This window comes from Leopardus geoffroyi, chromosome E3 (assembly GCF_018350155.1).
Source record: "Leopardus geoffroyi isolate Oge1 chromosome E3, O.geoffroyi_Oge1_pat1.0, whole genome shotgun sequence".
NCBI lineage: Eukaryota > Metazoa > Chordata > Mammalia > Carnivora > Felidae > Leopardus > Leopardus geoffroyi.
In genome coordinates, this window is record NC_059340.1 from 34,616,785 (window position 1) to 34,632,198 (window position 15,414).

General features: G+C 50.5%; 1 protein-coding gene and 1 long non-coding RNA gene across 9 annotated transcripts; one reads left to right on the top strand and one right to left on the bottom strand.

Moving 5' to 3' along the window:
• The first annotated feature begins 45 nt into the window (after window positions 1-45).
• Window positions 46-14,391, top strand: TMEM186 (transmembrane protein 186). Of its 8 annotated transcripts, none has more exons than XR_006708137.1 (3): window positions 46-190; window positions 12,664-12,729; window positions 13,088-14,391. XR_006708137.1 is itself a non-coding variant. In XM_045460612.1 (2 exons), the coding sequence occupies exons 1-2, from the start codon at window positions 188-190 to the stop codon at window positions 4,625-4,627; spliced, it is 645 nt and encodes a 214-aa protein (XP_045316568.1). In that variant the 5' UTR covers window positions 79-187; the 3' UTR covers window positions 4,628-6,400. The 8 variants fall into 8 exon arrangements, 2 of the variants coding, with proteins under 2 accessions (XP_045316568.1, XP_045316569.1); XR_006708138.1 differs by having other exon boundaries at window positions 13,137-14,391; XR_006708136.1 differs by lacking the exon at window positions 46-190 and adding an exon at window positions 2,859-3,054.
• LOC123589045 lies at window positions 1,205-2,294 on the bottom strand. Its single transcript, XR_006708141.1, has 2 exons — window positions 2,129-2,294; window positions 1,205-1,894 (listed from the first exon to the last, which is right to left on the bottom strand). It is a non-coding gene; the product is annotated as an uncharacterized LOC123589045 (long non-coding RNA).
• Window positions 14,392-15,414: the final 1,023 nt, after the last annotated feature.

Genomic DNA, 15,414 nt, shown 5'->3' on the forward strand with positions numbered 1-15,414 from the left:
GTGCCACAGGGCACGCTGGGAGAAGGAGGATCCATTCCCACGTGTCTGGGACTAGAGTCAGTTGGTCTTTAGGAACCACAAATCCCAGAATGCAATGCGTCGACACGCCGACCTCCTACGGCCGAGCAGGCGCTCTTAGAGGTTCCGGGGGCGGGGGGAATCACTTCCGGCGGCAGGTATCCGCGCGATGGTAAGAAGGCGGGTGAGGGGAAGTACGGGAGGTGAAGCGCCTTGGGGGTCGTGGTCAAGGTTAGGCAGGCAGGCGGATTTCTGGGGTTCTGATTTGGAGGATCCGCGGGAGGGAGCTCCGGCGTGGGTTAAGGCTTGCTGTGCCGCGCCTTTCTACGCCCGGGCCACGTGGGCCGACAGGGCACTCTCCGATCATCACAAACCTGGGGTCCATTGAATGCATTTGAGAGCTTTGAAACCATGATCTCATGTGGTATGTTGTGATCCCCATTGTGAAAGGGGAAGAAACCGAGGCCCAGAGAAGTGAAGTAACTTACACAAGGAGCTACAGCTAGTGACTGGCCCCCAAGTCCAAAGCATCTGTCGCTGCCCTACTCAGGGTGTAGAACGGTGCACCTAATAAAAACCTTGTGCTGTGGGTTGGCGCCTCCCATCCCCGCCTGCTTTGGTCTTCCCCCTCCCCCAAACAGGGCTAAGAAATCAGCGATTCCCTTCAGCACCGAAGATGGTGCTTTAACCTGACAGAATGGGGAAGTTATTATGGTGAGTATCGCAGAGATTTGTTACCCATTTGGACATTTGTTGTTTGGCTTCCTGCTGGGGAAAACGTTCCTATAGCCTTACGTCTTCAGTGCCCAGCCCAGAGTTGGTCGTCCCTAGATACGTGTTGAATGAATGAAGGCTGTGTCGCCTTTCTTGTACCTCTTTGAACTCCCTGAAGGAAATAGGACCAGTTTGGGGGTCAGACTCTGCCACACTCACTGGGTGTGTGTCTTTGGGTATGTTTCTAGCCTTCTCTGGGTTTAGTTTTCTCCGTGGTAAAGTACAGTTGACCCTTGAACAATGCGGGTTTGAACTGTGTGGGCCCACTTCTTCGCAGATTTAAAAAAATACATATGTTGTGAAGTTTTTTTTGGAGATTTGCTCCAGTTTGAGAAAACCAGCAGATGAACTGCATAGCCTAGGAATACTGGAAAAAAAAAAAAAAGATGTATCATGAATGCATAAAATATACGTAGATGCTAGGTTATCATTTACTTCCATGAAGTATACACAAGTTTGTTACAAAAAGGTTTATCAAAGTGTACAGACTGTACATGGCATCATTCATAATTGAGAGAAATGGAAACAAAGATGCAGTATTAAATAACTGCATAAAATTAACTGCAGTACATACTCTACGACTGTAAGAATATCATAGCCACCTCCTCTTGCTGTGGTGATCTCAAGTGTTGTGATTTCCAAGCTTAAAACCGTGTGTTGCTAATCCTCTCCTCGAGATCAGTTCGTCACTCGTAAATTTCAAATGGCTGTAAAAAGTGATCCCGTGGTTCTTGCATAGTTTTCATCATGTTTAGCGCAATACTGTAAACCTTGAATAACACCATGGGACCCATACGAAACGCCACTGGTGATTCTGGAAGTGCTCCCAAGAGGCAGAGAAAGGTCATGACATTACAAGAAAAAGTCGAATTGCTTGACATGTACCGTAGATTAAGGTCTGCGGCTGCAGTGGCCCGTCATTTCAAGATGAATGAATCCAGCGTAAGGACCATTGTAAAAAAGGAAAAGGAAATCCATGAGGCTGTGGCGGCAGCTACGCCAGCAGGCGCGAGAACGTTGCACTTTCTGCGAGACAGCTTTTTATCTCGTATTGAAAATGCAGCTTTTACGTGGGTGCAGGATTGCTATAAGAAAGGCATACCTGGGGCGCCTGGGTGGCGCAGTCGGTTAAGCGTCCGACTTCAGCCAGGTCACGATCTCGCGGTCCGGGAGTTCGAGCCCCGCGTCGGGCTCTGGGCTGATGGCTCAGAGCCTGGAGCCTGTTTCCGATTCTGTGTCTCCCTCTCTCTCTGCCCCTCCCCCGTTCATGCTCTGTCTCTCTCTGTCCCAAAAATAAATAAACGTTGAAAAAAAAAAAAAAAAAAGAAAGGCATACCTATAGACTCGAACACGATTCGAGAAAAAGCAAAGTCATTGTATGACCACTTACAGCAAAAGGAAGGTGAAGGATCCAAGGCTGGAGAATTTAGTGCCAGCAAAGGTTGGTTTGATAATTTCAGAAAGAGGTTTGGCTTAAAAAATGTCAAGATAGCAGGGGAAGCAGCTTCCCCCGCCCAAGAGGCAGTAGATGAGTTGCCACCTCAGGCGCCCAGAGTCACCACACCAGAGGAGTTAACAGAGGGTGAGTCGGCGGAGGCGAGAGCCTCCGGACCGGTGCCGGATGAAGATGCGCGAGAAGCGGCGCCAGAAAACGAGTTGACGTTAGACAACCTGGCAGAAGGGTTTCGATTATTCAGGACGGCTTTTGACTTCTTTCACAACACAGACCCTTCTGTGATACGGGCACTGAGACTAAAGCAAGTGGTGGAAGAAGGGCTGGTACCATATAGAAACACTTTTAGAGAGATGAAAAGGCAGAGAAGTCAAACGGAAATTACAAGGTGTGTCCGTGAAGTTACACCGGGTGTGCCTGCCCCTCTTGCCTCCTCTTCCACCTCCTCTAGCTCTGCCTCCGCCTCCCCCGAGACGGCCAGACCAGCCTGTCCTCTGCCTCGCCCGCAACCTGCTCAGCGTAAAGATGACGAGGACGAAGACCCCTTCCACGTAATAAATACTAAATAGTCGTCATGCCGTACGGTTAAACTGACCTGTTGTGTGTGAATAAATACTAAATAGTCGTCACGCCGTATGGTTAAACTGACCTGTTGTGTGTGTGTGTGTGCGCGAGTGTCTCCGTGTGAAAATCTGGTAACTGTATGGCAGGAACTGTGTAGGACTGCATCATCGCCTGGGTATTCATTGGGCAGGACGTCATATGCAAGATTCGCCTGCAAGTGGATGGCCTGTCCTTAGAGGCATAAGGTGGGTGATAATTTAATATAAAATTAATGATGTGTCTTATTGTTTTGTCACGTTGCTCTCAGAGTTACGTTGGGGTCCAGTATGCCCCCCTCTCCTAACCGGAGAGACGGCATATCAGCCTATCGTCACAGCTAAGTGGTTTTTTAAAAAACAGTGTTTCCGGTAGTGTGTATTGTGAATCCAACTGGAACACGGTAGGCCACGAAAACTTTCTAACCTTTCATTCCTTAGTGTATAGGCGAGGCTCCTGTGAAACAGCCGTATGGTTACACAGGGTTACACTAGGCTACCATCAAAGGATCCTACTAGCGCGTCTTTGTTATCAATCCTTGAATCATCCTACTTATAAATAAATAGGCATCTCCCTTATTATCTTTCTATTTTTGTGTCTAGTGTTGGCAGGTAACAAAACACCTGTTGATGTTTCGTGTCCTGTAAGGCAGTATCGATTTATGTACTGACAGACGATTCATCTTGTGAACAACGTAAACTGAATGGTCTGGATAATACAGTACAGCTCCGTAAATGTGTTTTCTCTTACGGTTTTCGTAATCTCGTTCTTTTTTCTAGCTGACTAGCTAGAATATGTGTTAATCGACTTATCGGTTTAGGTCCTGGTCAGCCATAGGCTATTAGTAGTTAGGTTTTTGAGGAGTCAAAAGCTACATGTGGATTTTTGACTGCATGGGGGTGGCCGTCCCTCACGCCTCTGTTGTTCAAGGGTCAACCGCAGGGGGCGCCTGTCTTGCACCGCTTGTATGAAGATCACGTGAGTTAAAGCATCTGGCTTTCTCTGTCCCTCCATCTCTGGCAGTAACGGCAGCCTCGCAGGGTTGGCGGGAGCTTGTGGGTGAGATGCTCCGCAAACGTTCGTCTCGTGATCAGCATGGCTGAGTTCCCTGAGAGCAGTGGTCTCCTTTCTCCCTTGCAGGCTGCCCTCCTCCGCGCTGTGCTTCGACGGCCCGGCCCGGCCCTGTGGAGAAGGCCTGTCTGCGGGCTGTGGTGCCGCACAGCCACCGGCCGGGATCCGGGGAGGTGGGTGGGGAGCGGGTGCCCCGCCCCGAAGGAGAAAGCGGCAGGTGCGGAGACAGAGAACTTCCAGATGGTCTACCGGTTTGACGCCATCAGAGCCTTTGGGTACTTGTCTCGGCTGAAGGTGGCACAGACGGCCCTCACGGTGCTGGCCCTCCCGCCTGGCTGCTACTGGTACTCGCAGGGCTTCGTGACGCTCGGCTCCCTGTGTGTCGCGGGCGGGGTGGCTGGCTTTGCCCTGGCCATGCTCTGCTGGATGAGCTATTTCTTCCGGAGGCTGGTGGGCATCCTGTATGTGAACGAGGCGGGCACTGTGCTGCGGGTGGCGCACCTGACCTTCTGGGGCCGGCGGCAGGACACGGACTGCCCCGTGGCCGACGTGATCCCCATGACGGAAACCAAGGACCGGGCCCAGGAGCTGTTTGTGCGTATCCAGCAGTACAGTGGGAAGCAGACCTTCTACCTCACCCTTCGCTACGGACGCATCGTGGACAGAGAGCGTTTCGCGCAGGTGTTTGGGACGCTGGACTCCCTCAAGTGAATTGGGAGCTGGGTCTCCAGCAGGAAGGCCGAGGATGAAACAGGGGATTGGGCACCTGAGGACTTCGGCAGGGCCTCTGGGCACCCGCTTTTGGGATGCAGAGTCCTAAGACAGAAGCTAGTGATCGCGTTTCGGAAAGAGGCCCTTAGTACCAATTCATACTGCGTTTGTGTGACATTTAGTCAGATAACGGCCAGAAGTTCACAGCTGGTTCTCGGAGGAAGCTGTGTCCGGTTCACTCAGGCAGGGCAGTGCTGCGAAATCGGAAGTCAGGGAGGTGAGGCAGAGCAAGCTCAGGACGTGGCTTGAGCAGACTCGGGTGCTGTCAGTTCTCGACTGCCTGTCCTGGAGTCACCGTGTCTCTCAACCCTGGTTTTCACATCTGAGAAAGGGAAAAATCCTGTCTCCTGGCATGGGTGTGAAAATAAACGGTAAATGTCAAGGTGAGTACAAAGGTGATGGTGTGCTGAAAAGCTTCCAAGCAGTCAGTAGGGCTTACCCGAGGCCTGTGCCGCCCCCGTCGGGCCTCAGCAGCAGGAAAGGACGGGAAGAAGCCCAGGTGGAGGCGGGTCGTGTGACCGCGGCGGAGGGTGCTGGCCAGGCGAGTGCAGCATCCCTTTGCCAAGGTTGTGGCCTGGGGCCCTCCTGTCCGAAGGCTCTGGTGGATAAAACCAGGCGAGCTGTGTTCTGGTGCGTTCTTTTATAAGCTAAAGCTAGTTGTGTGCACAATTAGTGGTTAGTAAAAGATGTTTGTTTCACAGTCTGTAGCAAAATAAAGAGGAAGGAAGAGGTGATCGTCAACAGTTCCACCACTCAGAAGTCAGTGACTAGATGCTTTATTGTGGGGACTTCCAGTCTTTTATTGTGTTAAAACACACATCATGTAAATGTATTCCTTCAGCCATTTTTGAATGTACACTTCAGTGGTATTAAGGATGCCTACAACGTTGTGCAGCCATCACATCTGCTCGTTTCCAGAACGTTTTCATCATCCCAAGGAGAAACTCTGTACCCATTAAACGGTCACTCCCCATCTCCCCCTCCCTCCGGCCTCGTAACCACTCATCTGCTTTCTGTTTCTGTGGATTTGCTTTTTCTGGACATTCCACGTAAACGGAATCGCCCACTGTGGTCTTGTGTCTGGCTTCTTTCACCTGGCGTGATGGTTCCAACGTGCATCCGTGCTGTAGCCTGTGTGAGAGCCTCATTGCTTTTCGTGGCTGGATAACCACAGTGTAGACCACAGTTTGCTTATCTGTCTGTTGATGGACATTTTGATAGTTTCCACCTTTTGGCTGTTGGGAACAGTGCTGCTGTCAGAGTTGGCACACGAGTCCCTGCTGTCGCTTCTTTTGGGGCTCCTGGATGCCGACAGGCAGACAGGCGGAAATATTGGATCTTACGGTGACTGTGTGCAAGTTTTTGAGGAACCGCCGAACTTCCCCACAGCCGCCATGTCCTTTTTTACCCGTCTCAGCCGTGCACGAGGGTTCTGGCTTCACATCCTCCTGATGGGCAGGAGGTGATACCTTACCGTGCTCTCAGGCTTTTTAAAAACATAGATGTTACCCTGTACCTGGAATTTTTTTTTTTTTTTTTTTTTTTTGCTTCATGTAACATAGCTATCTTACTTGTAAACATATTAAAAATATTCTGTCACAAGAAAAAAAAATACCTCATTACTATGTGAGATGCCTGATGTTAACTGACCTTGTCATAATCATTTTGCGATATATACGTGCATAAATCATTATGTTGTACACACTAAGCTGATACGATGTTAAATGTCAATTCTATCTCAGTAAAACTGGGGAAAGTTAATTATTTTTGAAGGAGAGAGAGACCGAGTGTGAGTGGGTAACGGGAGAGAGAGCGGGAGACAAAGAATCCGAAGCAGGCTCCAGGCTCTGAGCTGGCAGCACAGAGCCCGACGCGGGGCTCGAACTCACAGACTGTGAGATCATGACCTGAGGTGAAGTCGGATGTTTAACCGACTGAGCCACCCAGACGCCCCAATGCTGATTCTATTTTAAAACTACGACCAGAAGCTGACCACCTCTCACCCTGTCCACCTCCTGCCATTCTGATTCACACTGCCCTCGTATGTTCTCTGGGTTGTTGCAGCCTGCTGCTTCTATTATCCTTACCCATCTGGAGCCTGTTCTCACAGCAGCCAGTGATAATAAATAAATAAACAAACAAACAAACAAAGCACGGCATTGCGGTAAAAACTGAAGTGCTCACCATGGCCTACAAGGTCTAACATGGTCTGGGTCCACCCCATCCCCAGCTGTGTCTTATCCACAGCTCTGTCTTCAACCACTGCCAGTCATATCCAGTTTGCTGTGCCTTCAGTAATCAAGGATGCTCCAGCCTCAGGGTCTTTGCATTGGCAGTTCCCTCTGTCTGCAAACCTTTCTCCCCAATGTCTGTATAGAGCACTCTCGCGCATGTGTGCTCTCTCCCCCTCTCCCTCCCCTCCCCTCCCCTCCCTTCCCCTCTTTCTCTGTATAACAGGTGTTCTTTATGCTCAAGAAGTTGTTAGTGAAGATTCACTTCTATAGAGAAGAGTCCGTTACATAGCAATTACATGTAGCTCTTGGTTTCCTTCCATACTGTTCCCTCACCCGCTTACCAGCTCCTTCAAAGACTGTGAGCCCCTTTCCCCAAAGACAGTCTTTGCCTATAAAATGTCTCAGGCAGTATTAATGATTTGACTTTGACCTCATTAAAGATAAGAATTAACTCAAATAGTCCCTGGTGTTGGTCTAGTTCTAAGCTGTTAACCTGAGTGAACGTCACCCCTGGAGATTTTAGTTATGTCAGGGGTGGGTCCCCAGAATCTGTATTTTTGACAGTCTTGAAGCCAATTCTGAAATGCAGCCAGGCTGGAGTTTTAGTCTATTTCAGTCCATTTCTGAAATAGAGTCTAGTAGACAGAAAACACCAGAGTAACTCATGCCTCTGTGGACTCTGTGTTCCCTGGCCAAATTTTCCCCCCTTAAAGAATACCAAAAGACTCTGGTTCCGTGTGCAGAATCACCTGGGGAGCTTTTTAAATATATTGCTGCCCAGGCCCACGACCAGCTGTTGCCATGGTCAGGGCGATTCTTACCTGTACCCTGGGTTGCCAGTCACTGCTCTGTAGTATCACCACCCTGGGAGGTGAAAACCCCGTCCTCACCAGCCCACCAGCCGTGGCATGAGAGAGCCTCCATTTCGATGTGTGTCTGCTCACACAGTACCAGCAGAGGGCACACACAGCAAAGGCATCATGCATGCGTTCATTTCCGAGCCGGAATCGCGATCTCCACCTGACCGCGGCGGGACTTCAGCAGCACCACAAGGGCGGTCCCTGGGAGCCGCCCAGACTCCCCGGATCGACACCAGCAAAACTAGCAAAACCTGTGCTGAGTCCCTAAGGACGGATTCCGGTAGATGCTGGGGGGTTTGAATCTTTATGCTTCCCAGGTAATTCCAAGGCACCCTGACTTTTGAGAATCCCTGCGTGGGATTTACCGTTCCCAAAAGCCGTGCAGCAGATGAGAAAGCAGTGTCTTGGAAAATGCAAGTGGTCTTTAGATTCAGGTGATGGATATATGGGTGATTCCCCCACTTTGACAACAAATCCAAAATAATAATCTAATAGATATACCCAAGGAGACAAAGATGTTCACTGAGTGTTCCTAATAGCAAAACAAACAGCAATGACAAAACTGGAAATAAACGTTTTTAAAAGAAATTTTTAAGGTTTATTTATTTTTGAGAGAGAGACAGAATGTGAGCAGGGGAGGAGCAGAGAGAGAGGGAGACACAGAATCCAAAGCAGGCTCCAGGCTCTGAGCTGTCAGCACAGAGCCTGATGTGGGGCTCATACCTATGAACCGTGAGATCGTGACCTGAGCCAAAGTCGGAAGCTTAACCGACTGAGCCACCCAGGTGCCCCTAAACAGTTTTCATTAGTAGGCGACATGGTTAAATAAATGTCGGTAGAGCCTTACTATGGAATATTGCATGGCCCTTAAAAAGAATGAGCTTGAACAGTATCTGCTGATGTGGAAAGGTAACCATGGCAACCGCGATCAGTAGAAAAAGCAAGTCACAGAACCAAGAGAGTTTTGTGTGGTCTTGTGTTTGTAAAAACCCCCATACACTGCAAGTTCACAGTGGTTACCTCTGGGGAGAGGGTGAAGGGTGGGGGGGGGGTGGAATGGAGGGAAGACACCCATCTTCAATGTTATAACCTTCCAATACTGTTTTTAAGTATTCATGATGAACATCTTGTCTGTCTTAACAAGTGAAAAATGCTGTAAAAAGCTCGAGATCTTTCAAGTCAGCTTTTTAGGTGAATCCGCCCTGAATTCCCATGCTGGCCTTGGAAGCTGGGCTGACATTAGGAATCATTCCGTTGTGGAGAGCATCGGTGACATGGCTATGCCTGTCCCTTCTAGAGTGGTTTTCCTGCCTGTCCGCTGAGACCCGCCTGCACACCCTGGGCTGTGTAGAATTTAACTGCAGGGAATGGTGTGGTCTGTGCTATGTCCATTTTCGTACAGTACTTGCTGTGGACTGAACATGTATATCCACCCCCCACCCCTGAAAACTCCTATGTTGAAACCGTAACCCCCAATGTGATGGTGTTTGGGGTGGAGCCTTTGGGAGGTGGTTAGGGTCCCCTTCGTGTGATCAGGGCCTGTACGAATAAAGAGGCTGTATGTGTGTGTGTGTGTGTGTGTGTGTGTGTGTGTGCGCGTGCCCCAAGGAAGGCCATATGAGGACATAACAAGGGGCCTCACCAACCAATCATGGCCTTGCAGCCTCCAGAACTGTGAGAAATCTGTGTTTAATGTTTAAGCTGCCCACTCTATGGTTGTTGGGGAGGTCATCAAGAAGGCATGACTGCCAGTTGACCCTCAGGCTGGCCCTGGGCAATCGGAGGCTCCCCACCCCCTCCCCTGTCCTTGGAATGTAGGTTCTACTTGGCTTCTGTGTTTCCGGAAGCTGCCCAAGGACACAGCCTTGAAACAGTGATGTGGGGTTGAGGCCATCTGCACGGTAGACATGCCTGAACCCAGTTAAGGCCTCCACATAAACTCAGATTCTGGCAGGTGGGTGTGGAGGCCTTATCTTGCAGCCGCCCAAGACAAGCCTTGTAAGTTAAGTCCCCTCGTGAGTTAAGTCCTCTTGCAGGTATTAGTGAGTCCTGCCGCCTGCCCACTGGAGCGGCCTCCTCTCTCTCCAGCCTCTCTCTGCCTTCCGTGCATGGGAGCCAGTCTCAGTTTGCGTCCAGGGAGCTCGCGAGTGGGTTGTAGGCCAGCAGTAGTATTCGTATTCTGTCATAGCCCCCTGGGCAGACTGAGACATGGTCCTCCAGGCCGCGGGGAGGTCAGCTCTAGCTGGGGACATCTGCGGTGTGCACAGCTGGGAGCTGGTGTCCTACCTGCACTGGTGATCAAAGATGAGACTTCCATGTTACAGGGCCGGGTATCTACCATTCAGCGACCATGTTGAATGCACTCCCCAGAGCCGATGTGGGGCACTTAGCCGCTTGTGGGGGTGGGGGCAGCCGGGGGAAAATTGCCCAGATGGCCAGGGCTGGGGGCTTTCATTTCACTGCTGCTCTGTGACTTCAGGACTTGTGAGTCCCCAAATGGAAAGTAACAGGGTCCCTTTGAGCCCCAGGCAGAGTCCAACTTTTATGGCTTTGTTTTGCTCCTGTGGCATTCAACTATAAAATCCTGTCCGATTAATCAGGCAGGGCCATGTCTTACCAACTTTGGAGACAAAACATCCATTTTACTGATTAACAGTTGAGATACACTCCGAGACTCCGAGACTCCGTGGGGCTTGTTTCTGCATTGGGAAATAGGTTGACTGCTGTGAGCAGGAACTGTAAGGTTGACAGAAATGTATCATTGCATGGAATCATGGGAGGCACTAAGCCCTGCCACGTTGTAGCTGTGGCCAGAGAAGTTCTCCGTGTGCCTTGGGTTCTTCATCTGGGAAGCAGTGGCAATAAAAGTACCCACCTAAGGGGGTTGGGACGATGGACTTAGTACCTGGAATCCACCTAAAACAGCACTTGGTCTAGGGAAGCATTTGATACGTGCTAGGCTAGCAGGCTAGCATTACAGAGGAGGCTCAGGGGTGATGGGCCACCCAGCTAGAAAGTAGCAGAGTCGGGTTATTCCACTGCCGTATCCTGCCTCCCCAGCATGGAAGGAGAACAGAAAATAGGAAACAGTGCCTGGTTTTATTTATTTTTAGTTTTGAGGCAGAGAGCGAGCAGGGGAGAGGGGCAGAGAGAGAGGGAGAGAGAGGAAGATTCTCAAGCAGGTTCCATGCCCAGTGCAGAGCCTGACACAGAGCTCCATCCCACGACCCTGGGATCATGACCTGAGCCAAAATCAAGAGTTGGACACTCAACCAGCTGAGCCACCCAGGTGCCCCACAGTGACCATTTGTAACGAGGAGTATTTGAGGTTTTGGTGCCTTCCAATCACCCACCGGCTCTAAGAAGGTATGCTAAGAGCTCACACTGATGTTGACCAGTTCAGATGGACCTTCCAAGTCTGGTGGTCAGGCTGGCTGTGAGAAAGGTCCTGGGGTGGAGGACAGCCCCTGCCCTCACCCGATCCCAAGCTGGCTGTGCACACATACACACGCATCTGTTGATACACTAGTATGCCATCTTTCCTACGTCTGCGTTTCAACATTTATTTATTTTTGGGACAGAGAGAGACAGAGCATGAACGGGGGAGGGGCAGAGAGAGAGGGAGACACAGAATCGGAAACAGGCTCCAGGCTCTGAGCCATCAGCCCAGAGCCTGACACGGGGCTCAAACTCACAGACCGAGAAATCGTGACCTGGCTGAAGTCGGACGCTTAACCGACTGCGCCACCCAGGCGCCCCTATGTCTACGTTTCAAATCCGAGCTCCTGAGCTGAGTGGTTGGGCGGGTTCCCCCAACCTCTCTGAGCTTGTTTCCTCATCTTACAAGGAAGCACACAACGGGCTCCTGGGTGGCTCAGTTAGACGTCCGACTTCAGCTCAGGTCATGATCTCACGATTCATGGGTTTGAGCCCCGCGTCAGGCTCTGTGCTGACAGCTCAGAGCCTGGAGCCCGCTTCGGATTCTGTGGCTCCCTCTCTCTCTGCCCCTGCCCCACTCACACTCTCAAAAATAAACATTAAAAAAAAAAGTAGGCACAGCTCATAGGTTTGTCATGAAAATTATAAAGCACCTGCAGCCTATGCTTGCACATAGGAGATGGTCAACAAACGATAATTGTTACTGTATGTGATTACTTAAAAATTTTCTTTAATGTTTATTTTTGAGAGACAGACATGAAGCACGAGTGGGGGAGGGGGGAGGGGGAGGGGCAGAGAAACAGGGAGATACAGAATCTGAAACAGGCCCCAGGGTCTGAGCTGTCAGCACAGAGCCTGATGCGGGGCTCGAACCCACGAACCACAATATCATGACCTGAGCCGAAGTCGGACGCTCAACCAACTGAGCCACCCAGGTGCCCCGTTTATATGTGATTTTTTAAAAAAAAATTTTTTTTAACGTTTATTTTTGAGACAGAGCATGAACGGGGGAGGGGCAGAGACAGAGGGAGACACAGAATCAGAAGCAGGCTCCAGGCTCTGAGCCATCAGCCCAGAGCCCGATGCGGGGCTCGAACTCATGGACCGCGAGATTGTGACCTGAGCTGAAGTCGGACGCGTAACCGACTGAGCCACCCAGGCACCCCAATATGTGATTATTTTTAAAATACATTTTGTTTTGTTTAAAAAAAATTTTTTTTTAAGTTTATTTATTTGAGAGCAAGCGAGCAGGGGAAGGGCAGAGAGAGGGAGAGAGAATCCCAGGGTCATCACAGAGCCCAACGTAGGGCTCAAACTCACAAACTGTGAGATCATGACCTGAGCTGAAACCAAGAGTCGGACACTAAACTGACTGAGCCACCACCCAGGCGCCCCTAAACAATACATGTAATAGTAAACCTTGCCTTCGACGATAATCTTATAGACGCGTTGAGTGTCCACGGTGGAAGGAACCTGGGAAACCATGCAATCCAAACCATGCATTTGGCAGGTGAGAAAAGTCAGAGCCACACGGGGGTCACTGACAGCTGGGAGCAGGAGCCCACGGTCCCCGTCCAGGTTGGGTCCTAGACACTCCTGACTGGTGTGTCGGTCTCTCCGTCCCTCATGTCCTGGGCATGTTGGATTTCCCCCCTGCTCCGAACCTGCCCCTCCTGCACCCCTGCGTGGAAATCCCCTGCCTCGCAATGTGGCCCCAAAGGCCCTCTGGGGCCCAGTCCTGCCTGTTTCTTTGGTCTCTGACTCTTGTGGTCTTTCTCTGATCCACACCCTGGGATGCCTGCCCTCACCGTGCCTTTGTGTCCGGGGTCTGGAATGCCCTCCATCCTGCCTCCGAGTCACTGGTGCAGTTCCTGCTTGACCTTGAAGATGAAACTCAGGGACCAACTTCCACCCCAGCTCGGGGCCCGCCCTTTGTTAATGTGAAGCGTCCAGGGTCTACCCGTGTCGCTGTGACCTCTGCCCCACCAAAGATGAGCTAAGCGTAAGGACCACGCCTTGTCCATCCCTGTGCCCCCGTCACATGGTAAGTCCTTGATGAAGCCTGGTGAAAATAATGGCCTCACACTATGTCCTGAGTCCAGGCAGACTTGGGCAGGTAGAGTATAACCCCCCAAGACCTCCCTAAGAGGTACAGAGTAGGTGCTTAATGTGTGCTTGTCAGACAATTATTCAACAAAACTGTTTCCGAACCCAAAAAGGACACATTCACTCTGTTTCCATTATAAATTTTTTTTTTTAAATTTAAGAATACTGATTAACACAGGAAACATTTAATTTCACGGAATTGTGCGTATGGTCATCAGTTACATTGTGACACGTTAACTTCTTTATCATTTATTCGCACTGTCAACAGAATACCGTAAACAAGATTTGAATGCATTAGTGGGCGGTGCTCCCTAGCTATGCTTCTCTACCATGAGCTGATATATGTATACATTTATATATATATGTATAGAGATAGGTATAGATATATAGATGTTTTAATGTGCACAATTTTGCATGGTTACTGTCAGTAAAAATTATAAAAAAACATTTACAATAAAAGTGAGGATGTGCTAAGACTTGCTATTACAGGACCTTGCTTTCTGTAAAAGACTTGCTGGAGATAGTTACTAAAGTCTACAGCACTGATGGGAGATGGGTTCGATCCCAGACCGTCGGCCACAGAAGCACTCCGCGGGCCCAGCCCTGGACAGCAACCTGTCGGCCGGGCTCCCCGTTGTTACCCACCTCTCCATAGTTTCTACCATCTTGAGCCCTGCCGAGAGTCCTCTGCTTTGAAATCCTTCCAGCTATACCCCCACCCTGAAAAGAAGATGCCTCAGGAACTCCGAATACACCCTGAGCCAACAAGAACGTGTTGATAAATGGCTTAAAAAGTTTCACGAGAAGTAACTTCCCTTGGTACGGAGTGAGTAAGTCTGGACATGACTTCCCAGATAAAACGATTTCATTCCTCTATGACTGCCCCGTGGGAGAGAACAAAATGTCTATGGCCACTCTCTCCACCAAAGAGAGCCCAGTTTCTGGTCGTGCCCTGGCTCGGAAACCTTTGGGACCCCAGGAACCTTACTGGATGTTTGTACCCAACGTTAAAGTTCTCCAGAGAAAGCGTCCTTACGCCAATAAATGAATTATGGTTTGGTTTGCATCTGGCTTGTTAAATAAGGCCTTGAATCTTGGGATATTGCCTTGGGATATTGAGAATCTGGATCCCCAGCGAAAGGTGCGAGACTGTGGGCTGAGGTGCCTTTGAAAGTGTGTTCCCTTTCCTGTGACACTCTTCCTTGCCTTGTCTGCTTGGAGAACTCTTTCTTGTTCTGCAAAACCCTGCTCAAAGGTCACTTTCCCCCTGAAAAGCCCCGCCCCTGGCGGGCACTCCCTCTGATTTCCTGATTCCTCTTGGCACAGCACTTGCCCGTCTGCTTTGACTACTGACTTAAGAGTCTGTTGTCCCCGATGGCATGTGAGTCCCTCGAGAGGAGGGACCATGTTGTATTTCCCCTCTGTATTCCTAGGGCTTTGCACTGGGCCTGGGGCAGAGCAGGTACATAAGGACAGTCCCATGAAGGAGTGACCGGTTAAAGGGACGAGTGAACAGACGGGTGGCATCCCGCAGAGAGAGGGGCGGACACCTCCATTTTGCTGGCAGAGCAGATAGCCTGACACACGACAGAAAACCAAAAAAACAACCGGGTTGAGGTCTTTGGATGATTAGTTATTGAAAGAACAAAGTGCCGAACCGGGAACCTTGATATGCCCCTGTCCCGAGCCAGCCGGCCAGGCAGCAGGGGGTGGGCCGGGAGGACAGCCAGGCTTCCCGAGTCTGCACGGCTGCAGGACAGCCAGATGCTCTTTTTAGGGGCATCTGAAGTCCAACGAGTCCCAAGAATGCCTGGCCCCCAGAAGAGGCCCCTGAGCCTCAGCCACAGGCCAACCAAGCCTTCCAGTATCCTCCGCCTGGAAATCTACTCACTCTTTCATGTCAGGAACAGCTGTCCTCTGGAGTGGCCAGTATGAGGATGCCACCTTGAACCAGCGGGCAATCTGGTTTCTGGGGGAGTTTTGGCACCCAGTGTTCTCGGTGCTTCTTGAGGAAGACACCTAGCTCAGCAACTGACTGCCTGTGATGGGAGTCCGGCAAGGGCCGCGCACAAGTGGAGCAGGGGTGGGT